General features: G+C 42.6%; 2 protein-coding genes across 3 annotated transcripts in view; both read right to left on the minus strand.

Annotated features, from left to right (window-relative positions):
* Positions 1-12014, minus strand: part of si:dkey-187j14.6 — a 111335-nt gene that overhangs the window by 36817 nt on the left and 62504 nt on the right.
* LOC147835865 (uncharacterized) lies at positions 1141-6950 on the minus strand. Its single transcript, XM_087260320.1, has 2 exons — positions 5923-6950; positions 1141-5826 (listed from the first exon to the last, which is right to left on the minus strand). The coding sequence occupies exons 1-2, from the start codon at positions 6430-6432 to the stop codon at positions 4513-4515; spliced, it is 1824 nt and encodes a 607-aa protein (XP_087116446.1). The 5' UTR covers positions 6433-6950; the 3' UTR covers positions 1141-4512.

Raw genomic sequence — 12014 nt, forward strand, 5'->3', positions numbered from 1 at the left:
GGAAGTGTGCAATGCTCTTATGCTGCATTCACACCATCATTGCAAATATTTGAAGGCAGCGCGAATGAGCCGATTCACGGAAATGAAGTGGCCCGAGTAGAGCGTTGTGCGTGATTGACTTGCTTAATTCGCGTAAAGCATGTTTCGCTCAAAACGCTCCAGTTCGAAAATCTGAACTTCAGCGGACATTCGCACCGGGTTAACCAATTAGGAGCTTGCTCTCGGGCGGGGCGTGATTATGACGTAGCGTCTGTTGTTGGTGTCCCGGGGGAAATCCTCCAGCCGACACCAACAACAGTTGATCAAACTGGGCTGGGCTCAGTCAAAAGCACCGCCGAAAGCCTCCATCATCCAGGTATAGTTTCTGGAGGAGTTTATAAACTCAGAGCTGGTGCACCACTCAAAAGATCTAATAGACTCAGATACAGCTCCAAATGGATCAACGCTGTTTTTCAGCCTACATAAGGCATATAAACAGTTATTTTCTCAACAAAAACCATGTTGACAATTTAGCAACGAAGCTACCCAAATTTAAAAGCTTCCCAAATCCACATGCAGAGGTGTAAATGCAAAAATTTGGTCTCATTTTAAAGAAAACCCCTTGAATTTTCATAAAACACTATTGAACATGTTTAAATATCTGTATATGTTGTCAGTGTTATAATAAACATCTAAAAGAAAGAGACGCGGTTTTTGTATTTTTTTTATAAACTCAAATTTGAAAGTGTTTAGTTTCAGTGTGGTCTAGCGTGCTGTAATTAATTTGGCTGGTTCCTGCACATGTCTGTAATATGCGAAGTGTTGTATAAGCAGGAAATGGTTCAGTCTAGATTTACCCCCATGCAGTTTATGTAACGGTATAGCCCTGATGTGTGTTTGTGTGTGTAGTTGAAGATGTAGCCTTTTGCGACGGCCCGCGACCCACAAACTCACTACTGCCACCTGCTGTGGCACCCTGTGAGCTTCGAGCGGTGATAGTGCTCACCACAGAGTGGTGCGTGTCAGAATGGTTCCCGTGCCGCCGTGAGTAATTATGTAATGGACCCGGAATGGGTTCACTACCAGGTGTGGGATGCCCAACACCAGCAAAAAATAAATAAAAATAAAGAGTTCTCAAAAATGATGGCCTTATCCCAGAAGTGTAAAAAAGATGGTTTATTTACAAGGATAACGCAAAACAGTCCAGTGCAGATAAATGTACAGTGACCTATTTCCCAAAAGGTATGTACAAAAAAAAACAAAGTAACAACTCAATAAAACAAAAAAACAAAATACGATATATACAACACAAAACAATATATCTGCAATATATACGAAAGAAATCTATGTCACACAGACAATAGATTGATAAAGGGGATTGCTTACGGTTCTGCCACAACACGCTCGCTAGCCAGGTGAACTGACCCCGTTTCTGAGTCTGCCGTCTCCTTTTAAAGGCTAGACTCCGCCCCCTTTTTGGAGCATACCATAAACAGGTAAATTCAGGTAAACGTCTACATCACACCATTAAACATTTAAATGTGGCATCTTTAAATATAAAAGCACACAGCTACTAATAATATCTGACATACATACATACATCAAACAACCAACAATCAGAGGTTTAAAGACATATAAATCGCTCCTCTACAACGCTGGCTGTACCCTACAAACACAAACAATTGGTACGGTTGGCGCTTCTGTGATTGGTGCTGCCATGGCGCGGCCGGTGACGTCATAAGCCGGCGCCATTCGCTCGCTCGGTTTGGCCGGCACAACACTGAAGACCAACTTTCCCGGACAAATGACGAAACAAAAACACAAAGACACGAACATAAAGGTGTTTGTAAATGTATGCTTAATGTTAACCTGCGGGAAAATGGAGATATGGAATGGATGACTGGATGCGTGCGAGATGACAGGGCCCTTTGTCACTAGCAGCATACTGAGAGGAAAAGGAGAGGTGAGTAGACATATGTATGTGCGTATGTATGTGCGTGTCTGTGAGCGTCTGGGTGTGTGTGAACCAGTGCGGTCGCCAGAGATAAAGGGAAGAAGCCCGGCTACTTCACAGTATCCTCCCCCTCTCCATGCCGCGCACTGTCTGGGAACCTTGACAGGTAGTCGGCTACAAGATTACTCCTCCCAGGGCAATGACTGATCTTAAATTGAAAGGGCTGCAGAGATAGGTACCACCGAGTTACTCGAGCATTGTGGTCTTTCATTGAGTTGATCCACGTCAGTGCCCGATGGTCTGTCTGTAGGTCAAACTCCCGCCCCAGGAGGTAGTATTTCAGGGATTCTAGGGACCACTTTATCGCCAGACACTCCTTCTCCACTGTAGAGTAACGCGTTTCCCTGGGCAACAGCTTCCTACTCAGGAATACCACAGGTCGCTCTCGTCCAGCTGGTCCTTGGGCCAGTACTGCACCTATCCCTCTCTCCGATGCCTCTACTTGTACAAGGAATCTTTGAGAGAAATCCGGACTCTTCAGCACAGGTTGTGCACACAGTCTCTCTCTCAATACTGTCCAGGCCTGCTCACAGGCTTCAGTCCAAATGACTGGGTTCTTTGTACCTTTCTGGAGTAAATCAGTCAAAGGTGCTGCAATTGCTGCGAAATCAGGGATGAAGCGACGATACCAGCCCAGTAGTCCTAGAAAGGATCGAACCTCTTTCTTGGTCCTAGGTCGTTGGCTCTTCTTGATCGCTTCGACTTTATCTACCTGTGGCCTGAGTCCACCATTGCCCAGTATATAGCCCAGATAATTAGTCTCACCTCGTCCCCATTCACATTTCACCACATTTAAGGACAGGCCCGCTGCTTGTATCTTCTCCAGGGTCTGTCTTAAGTGCTTTAAATGATCCTCCCACGTGTGACTGTAGATCACTACGTCGTCTAGGTAAGCAGCTGCGTATTCCTCACAACCCTGGAGAACTTGGTCCATCAGGCGTTGGAAGGTAGCAGGTGCCCCATGTAATCCAAAGGGAAGTACCGTGAACTGGTATAGCCCAACAGGTGTTCTGAAGGCAGTCAGGGCTTTAGATGAGTGATGGAGGGGCACCTGCCAATAACCTTTACACAAATCCAGTGTGGTTATGAAGCGGGCCTGCCCTATTCTCTCCAGTAAGTCATCTATTCTAGGCATCGGGTAAGCATCAAACTTCGACTGTGAATTTAATTTCCTGAAGTCCACACAGATCCTCAGTGATCCATCTTTCTTTGGCACAATCACAATAGGACTGCTCCACTCCGATGATGATGGTTCTATCACCCCAAGTTGTTTCATCGTCTCGATTTCTTCCTTCAGTGGCTTTAACAGTTTCTCTGGTATACGGTATGGTCTTTGCCTTGATGGTGTAGGGTCTGTTAAGTGGATGGTATGTTGAGTTACCTCTGTCCTGCCTGGTCTCTCCTGGAACAGCAAAGGGTACTTGCTTAGTAGCTCTTGTAACTCCTTTTTCTTGTTTTCCTCCAGATGATTCAGCTTCAGTTCTGCAGCTTCTCTCGGAGTAACCATTTCTTCAGCAGGTTCTTCATCCTCCTCCTTGACTTCTCTCACCATCAATGTCTTCTCTGGTTCCTTTCTCTCTTTCCACTCCTTTAGCAGGTTCACGTGGTAAATTTGTCGAGTCTTCTTTCTCTCAGGTTGGAGTATTTCATATGTCACTGGACCCATCTTCCTGGTGATTTCGTATGGCCCCTGCCATTTTGCTAAAAGTTTGTTTGTTGATGTAGGTAGTAATAACAGTACCTTCTGTCCAGGTTGGAACTGCCGTAGTCTGCTCTTCATATCATACCATCTCTTCTGTTTTGTCTGTGCCTCTTTTAGGTTCTCCATCGCCTGCTCCCTGTAGGTATCCAGCTTGTCTCTCATCTCCAAGATGAACTTCACAATGCTGCTGTCCTCTGCCACTGTTGGAGATTTCGTCCACGCCTTTTTAAGGATGTCCAAAGGTCCCTGGACTGGCCAGCCATACAGCAGCTCAAATGGTGCAAATCCGGTGGATGCCTGTGGCACTTCTCTGTAAGCAAACAGTAGGAATGGTAACCACTTGTTCCAGTCTTTACCTGTGTCTGAAACGAACTTCCTCAGCATACTCTTTAAGGTCCCATTGAAACGTTCCACCAATCCATCAGTCTGAGGGTGGTAAGGTGTTGTTTTCAGAGCTTTGATGCCTAGCTGCTGGTGAAACTGTGTCATTACCCGTGACATAAAGTTTGTTCCCTGGTCTGTGATGATCTCATCCGGGATTCCAACCCTAGAAAACAGTTCAGTAAGAGCTTGAACAACTTTTGATGTGGTCACTGTGCGGAGTGGGAAAGCTTCGGGGTAACGAGTGGCGTAGTCGCAAACGACTAGGATGTAGCGATGTCCGGCACTACTTCTTTCAAGTGGCCCTACTATATCCATAGCTATGCGGCGGAAGGGGGTTGAAACAATGGGAAGTGGCTGTAATGGTGCTTTGTCTCTGTGGCGCACTGCACTGGTAGTCTGACATGTGCTGCATGTGTTGCAATATGTCTGGACGTCAGTGTACATGGTTGGCCAAAAGAAACGTGTACTGATGCGTGCATGTTTTCTGAAATGCTAGATGTCCTGCCCATGGTAGTGTGTGTGCTAGGTGTAACACAATAGAACGGACAGACATGGGTACAACCAAACGTTTAACCTCTTTGACCTGCACATACAAAACATCATCAATGATAACAAAATGTTCATCATTCACAGTGGCATTGTTTGGGTTCTCAGCTCTTTTAAACAGTTTTTCCAAAGACTCATCATTTTTTTGCAGCTCAGAAATGTTTTCTGGTATTTGCCAATTCTTAGCTTCTAAGCCGTCTAATTGTGCTTTCTTAACTGGCGCACCCAGTTTTTTTAACAGTCTTTTCTGTTTTCTAGTTTTTCTCTCACCCTTGGTTGCACCTTGCAGTAGACTATCATCCAAGTCTGGCAACGGTAGCAAACCAGTCTTAGCTTGAGCACGTGTCACAACAGTCAACACATTTTCAGTTTCATTTAGCCCTGCACAGTTCATTTTGATAGTCTTGCTACACAGTTCATTCAAAATTGGTAGATCTCGACCCAAAATCATGTCAACTGACAAATTAGTGACAACGGCCACATTCAAAAGATACATTTCATCTTGAATATGAACAAGCACTTCAGCCTTTGGATAGCTTTTAACATCCCCATGAATGCAGCATACATCTGTGGTATTTGCATAGTCAATATTGTTTACCTGGCATGATTTAATCAGGGAAATTGAACTTCCTGTGTCTAGCAATGCTTTAAGTTCACGACCGTTCACCACCACATTCAACATATCAACACTCTGAGACATTAAATAGTCACTGTTAGCATCACCCTCACGTGGTACGTAGCACATACCCGTTAGCTTAGGCTTTCTTGCTGGGCAAACTGAGGCTTTGTGTCCATATTGACGACATGCATAACAGATCAATTTAGGTGTCAGTTCAGTCTCAAGTTCCTGTGTATGTCGGTTATCAGTATTGTGACGAATGTGTCGTGTACTACCTCTTTCAGGTTGCGTGCGCAGACCGGAGCGATGAGCATTAGCGTACTGCTGGGCTAACTGTGCTGCTGCCAGTCCTGTGCTTGGCTCATGCTGTTTTACCCAGATCCTGGCTTCCGGTTTCATGACCCGTAGTAGTTGCTCCAGAATAATCTGCTCACCGATTTCCTCCACCGAATGAATGTCTGGTCGAATCCAGCGCTGATATAGATGTTTCAGGCGATAATACGTTTCTGTCGGAGATTCTCCTTCCGGCGTTGATGCTGCTCTAAAGCGCTGCCGATAGCTTTCCGCCGACACATTGAATTTCTGCAACAGAGAGTCTTTTAATTGTAAGTAATTATCAGCACTGACCTCATCCATTGCCAGATAAGCCTCCAGCGCTCGACCGGTTAATAGGGGTACCAGCCGACAGCTCCATTGCTCCTTGGGCCACTGCCATGTCTGCGCCAGACGTTCAAAGCGCCGTAGATAGTTCTCCATGTCGTCACCCATCTGAAACGGTGGCAACGGCGTTTCTGGACGGTGTGCAAACTGGGCCCGGTGATGTGATGGAAGTGCGGGTGGTGGTGGGGTAGGTGGTGGCAGCGAAGACTCCCCTGTGTTTTCTCTTTCAGGCTCTGGTGAAGGGTTGCCTGTTGGTCGTTCCGGTGCTGCCTGCACCGCCTGCTGGACCGTCACTCGCAAACCCTGCAGTTCCCGAAGAAACATCTCTTCTCTTGTTTTTTGTGCTTTGAGGAAATCCCTCATCAGGCTCTCCATGCCTCCACTGGACTCCGTCGAAGGATCAAGGCTGCTGTAAGGCTCTGTAGCTTCCTCATCATCCTCTGATGACAGCCTACGCCAAGCTGCGTCCTTCACAGCGGATCGTAGCCCCGCCTTTCGACCTCTCGTTGTCCTCTTCCGGGTGGCCATCTCACTTCTGACACCAACTGCGATGGCCCGCGACCCACAAACTCACTACTGCCACCTGCTGTGGCACCCTGTGAGCTTCGAGCGGTGATAGTGCTCACCACAGAGTGGTGCGTGTCAGAATGGTTCCCGTGCCGCCGTGAGTAATTATGTAATGGACCCGGAATGGGTTCACTACCAGGTGTGGGATGCCCAACACCAGCAAAAAATAAATAAAAATAAAGAGTTCTCAAAAATGATGGCCTTATCCCAGAAGTGTAAAAAAGATGGTTTATTTACAAGGATAACGCAAAACAGTCCAGTGCAGATAAATGTACAGTGACCTATTTCCCAAAAGGTATGTACAAAAAAAAACAAAGTAACAACTCAATAAAACAAAAAAACAAAATACGATATATACAACACAAAACAATATATCTACAATATATACGAAAGAAATCTATGTCACACAGACAATAGATTGATAAAGGGGATTGCTTACGGTTCTGCCACAACACGCTCGCTAGCCAGGTGAACTGACCCCGTTTCTGAGTCTGCCGTCTCCTTTTAAAGGCTAGACTCCGCCCCCTTTTTGGAGCATACCATAAACAGGTAAATTCAGGTAAACGTCTACATCACACCATTAAACATTTAAATGTGGCATCTTTAAATATAAAAGCACACAGCTACTAATAATATCTGACATACATACATACATCAAACAACCAACAATCAGAGGTTTAAAGACATATAAATCGCTCCTCTACAACGCTGGCTGTACCCTACAAACACAAACAATTGGTACGGTTGGCGCTTCTGTGATTGGTGCTGCCATGGCGCGGCCGGTGACGTCATAAGCCGGCGCCATTCGCTCGCTCGGTTTGGCCGGCACAACACTGAAGACCAACTTTCCCGGACAAATGACGAAACAAAAACACAAAGACACGAACATAAAGGTGTTTGTAAATGTATGCTTAATGTTAACCTGCGGGAAAATGGAGATATGGAATGGATGACTGGATGCGTGCGAGATGACAGGGCCCTTTGTCACTAGCAGCATACTGAGAGGAAAAGGAGAGGTGAGTAGACATATGTATGTGCGTATGTATGTGCGTGTCTGTGAGCGTCTGGGTGTGTGTGAACCAGTGCGGTCGCCAGAGATAAAGGGAAGAAGCCCGGCTACTTCACACCTTTTCTGTTTTGCGTGTAGCCCGCAGTGCTTGTATTAGCCTAATAGCGACAAAAAGTAAAAGTTACAACACGAAGTTCGCCCAACTTTAAAATGATTTTGAGGTAGAGGAGGTGGGAAAGGGTTGTTATCGCAGCTTGCGCCTATGGTTTATGTGCTTTATGATGTCCTCCACCATTAAGAGGAATGTGTGGGTTTAAGCGAGATCTCAGGTCTGGTGAGAGCAAATTGTGGCGACTGACCACTTTCCTCCATGTTTCCTCTGTTGTTGCTGTGGAGAAGTTGAATGATGTACAGAGTGGAACGCCTCAATAAATCTGATCTGCCTGTTTACATGACAGTCGCATTGTCACATGACCAATTTATATCTGATTTATTTCCACATATGAAGGAGGCTTGAAACCAATCTCTGATTATCTGATTGCATGCGCTTGTTTTCCTGTTTACATGGTCATAGAAAAGATCTGATCTGCGTCACATTTGATCAAAAAAGAATTCCGAATTGGGTTACATTTAACTGGCAGTGTAAACGGGGCCAGAGACACGCCTTTTGCGCAAAATGCATCCGAGCGTAGTTTCTGAATCCCCTAAAATATTTAGGATTCGGCTTTTACTTTCGCTTTCTAAAGTCTCTGTTATCAGTATGAGTTTGGATGTGGCAGATCCTAATTGGGTGCCATGGTTGCTCACCAATTGGTTCAAAGCAAATAAATGCGAGTGTGCGCTAGCTTCTGGAGGACGGTGTGGCTACTTGGCCGTCCTCGTGTCAAGACCATCTCTTTATTTCTGCTACCTTATGTTTATTTATTTTTATTTTTTGCATTACTTATGTGTAGTTAAAGTTAGTTATTTTCTTTATTATTCCCTAGACGTTTGTTTGTTCCTTGATTTGTTGTTCAATTAAGTTGTATGTATAATAAATAAGCTGCGTATATTTTCTTTTGTTGTTTGAGCTCTTTTAAGTTGCGACTTGAACGAGGGGATCGTAACAATACTTTATCAGACATCCCAAGTTGGGAAAAGTAATTTCCGAGGGACACAGAGATGATTTGCGGGAGGTCACGGGAGAGTGGGTGCCTGAAGAGGGGAGGGGGCTATCTGAAGAGCGGTGGGGGCGTGTGCGTGCGATGTACCTGAAGAGCGGTGGGGGTGAGTTGTGCCCATATACCTGAAGAGTGGTGGAGGGTGAGTTGCGCCGATGTACCTGAAGAGCAGTGGAAGGTGAGTTGCGCCGATGTACCTAAAGAGTGGTGGATGGTGAGTTGCGCCGATGTACCTGAAGAGCTGGGAGGGATGTGGTGGAGACTAGTTAAGGTCCAGGCAGGAGAGGCGTGATTTCCGGGAGATTATCATTAGATAGCAGTCATCCAGGAGTCTTTATGCATTTTCTGGATACTCCCGGAACTTCCGGGAGACTTAGGATATCTGCTTTATACATATCCTAAATGCTTTGTCAATACTGTACAAAATATGTGCATGGCTTCCAAATAGCATAGAGAAATAGTGGATTTCTTTTATTTCAACAGCCTTTTTTATCTACTATTTAATCTATTAGAACTTTTTAAATATTTTTATTTGTCTACTATTTCTATGTTTTTTGTTTCTTTTTGCACATATTTACCTTTTCCTTTTACCTGTAAAACAACAGAAAGCAAATACCTGCAGCCCATCAGCTGTTGTTTGCACTGTAATTTACATGTCCAACCCAGAGAATCTATGGTTTCAGCCAACTCCACACATTTAAATGTGCATTTAACAAATTAATTGTATTAATTTAATTTGTTGCAGACACAAACACGGGATGTTAATTTACAAATATCTAACTTACAGAGAGATAACTTACATGTTCCTTCTTTAAAGCTAAAGCATTTACGTTTTCCTATGCATGCAGTTCTTGCAAGACTTCAGTGATTTTATTGTAAAAACAATTAATAAAACTGCACAAACAGGACATTCACGGTTAAAAGCGGCATCTGAAATGGGTCATTTAGTGGATATTTTCATGCTCTGCCATGATTTAAAAGCACAAGTCCGGATGTAAATCAGTGTGGTTGAGCTCATACTGACACATTTTGCATCTTTAAAACCGGTTTTGCATGGATTGCTCATAAATTTTGACAAGCAAACCTGAACCGCAGTTAGAAAAACAAACAGAACTGGAGCTCATATACGTAAAGAGTAAACAATCATTTTATTAAACAGTGGTAAACGTGCAAACCTACATGGGCAGGTAAAATGAATGAGTGTTTATGTCCAAATGTTTTTATAAAATTACACGCGTCTATGGTGTACATTTCCACTTAGAAGCTAATTTTGCTGGAAACAGGAGCAGGTGTTTTAGCAATGCTACTAGCATTTGAAAAAGCCACAGAAAAAGTATATTCTTTAAAATTATTTTTAACATGATCATGTTTTTGTCATTATTAACAATTTTTTTATAATACAAAATAAACAAAAAATATATAAACAAGAATTGGCATAATACATCTTGTTTAAATAAATGGGGAAGGGTTTAAATAAATGAGAAAAAAAGCTTTAAAATTAGTTGCCAAACAATGTTTTAAACATCATATAATAAAATTGGCATTTATTTATTCATCCAGTCATTGGGAATGTGTGGGAGCTTTTAATTTTCATTTTTTCAATGATTTACAACATGCACTACATATGCTAGGTTTAACTCCTGTGTTGGGTCAAAATGGAAAAAGCTAATATTGGGATAATATTTTTTACATTTATTTATTTTTTTAACCCAACCATTAGGTTTGTCTACATTTGATTCAGTGCAAGGTTAAAACAACCCAACATTTTTTTAGTTTCTAAATTTTATACTTAATTTCTAAAAATACAGGGCTTTATGATCTGATATTTTAGCAATAAAAAGATCAGACAATTTGGGAGATAAGTGTGTGCTATTCTTGTAAAACAAATTTCTTTTAAAAGCATGCATAGTTTATACATGCACATTCATTCTTGAAAAGGTCACCCATGACCCAAAAAACAAAAAACAAAATCTTGAGTAACAAGTTTCTCTACACTAGGTTTGCTTCCTGAAGTGTTAACTTGAAGCCACAAAACTCTCATTTTAGTGTTTGAGAGAGAGTTACATTTAGTGAATAAAGATCCTAAAAATTAAAATTGCATTTAGAGCTCTATTTTAATCATCTATGCAGTCTAAAGGCTCCTACACACCGGGATGCTTTTCGTTTGTGTTTATCATCAGTGTTTTACGAGACGTTTTTTTCGCACTCATCCTAATCTACTTTTTACTGGCGTCAATCAGAAGAGTGTGCAAAATCACTCCTTAAAGTTAGATGGCGCTACACAACTTTAAGCATCTGACACCTGCTTATAACACAGAAGAAGAGGAAGAGAGGAAGTTCACATGCTTGTTGTTAAAGTTGCTGTTGACTCGAACAAGCATGGATGGTTTAAGCAGCAGCTCCAGCTATAGCGATGAAGAAATGATTATTCACCAGAGCAATAAGCAGCTGCACATTCATATCGCCTCTGGGCGTCTTCTTCAATGTGCTTTCGCATTGACAGTTTTGTGCTTGAGCGCCTCCAAGTGCTGATTACTGTAACTTCAGCAGCTCCGTGCACGTGAACAAAAGTGGCGATCTGATTGGTGGAGAAGGTTTTGCGCGCGTCAAAAGTGAGCATAAGGCGTTTTTTTTTTTTTAAATGACGCTTTTGCACCTGGCGTTTTGCGTGTTGGTGTGCACAATCACATTGACGCCCTTTATTTAAACACAAGGCTTTAAAAGTCAACGAAAAACATGAGCAAAACACATCTCGGTGTGCACGGGCCTTAAGTTTTTTTTAATAAAACAAATATAATTCTGCATATAATAAAAAATAATGCAAATAATAATATCATTATAATAAAAAAGCAAGTTGTCATGAATAAACTGAAAAAAGCCCCCCAGACATGAAGGCGGAGGTGATTTTTATATCTATGTAGTTAAATATTAATAAAATATTAAAACATTTTTGTGACATTTTAATCCTTAATCCTTTTTTCCATATGTAAAGATATTTATGTATTGATCTACATCCTGTGTGTATTAATCATGTGAAGCTGAATAGGCTCATAACTAACGCACTCTGCACTGGACTTTAGAGCAGCTTTTAGTTGGTCAATCATGTGCTCTATTTTAGTTCCTCAAAATAACAACGCGCCAACAATACGCCTTAACACACCGCCTTTTCAGACCAGCACACCCATTAGTCCACAAAGTGGTGCAAATGGATTTGCTATTTAAACAACGTGGCACAAAACGTGAAAATTACTGCTGCGCTGGTCTAAAAATAGCAACATATCACGCCAAACTTGATTGCGTTTTTTTTTTTTTACGTATCCACCATTAAGAACGCATCACTTTTATAGTTTCATGAAGACACATCTGGTTCATGA

The sequence above is a fragment of the Danio rerio genome, chromosome 7 (assembly GCF_052040795.2).
Source record: "Danio rerio strain M-AB ecotype USA chromosome 7, GRCz13ab, whole genome shotgun sequence".
In the NCBI taxonomy this organism is placed as follows: Eukaryota; Metazoa; Chordata; class Actinopteri; order Cypriniformes; family Danionidae; genus Danio; species Danio rerio.

Bases quoted from the DNA above. Each gene is read 5' to 3' on its own strand.
- LOC147835865 (XM_087260320.1), bottom strand. From the start codon at position 6,432: ATGGCCACCCGGAAGAGGACAACGAGAGGTCGAAAGGCGGGGCTACGA. The intron at 5,827-5,922 runs GTACCCCTATTA...TCTCTGTTGCAG, and splicing joins AGCAATGGAGCTGTCGGCTG to AAATTCAATGTGTCGGCGGA.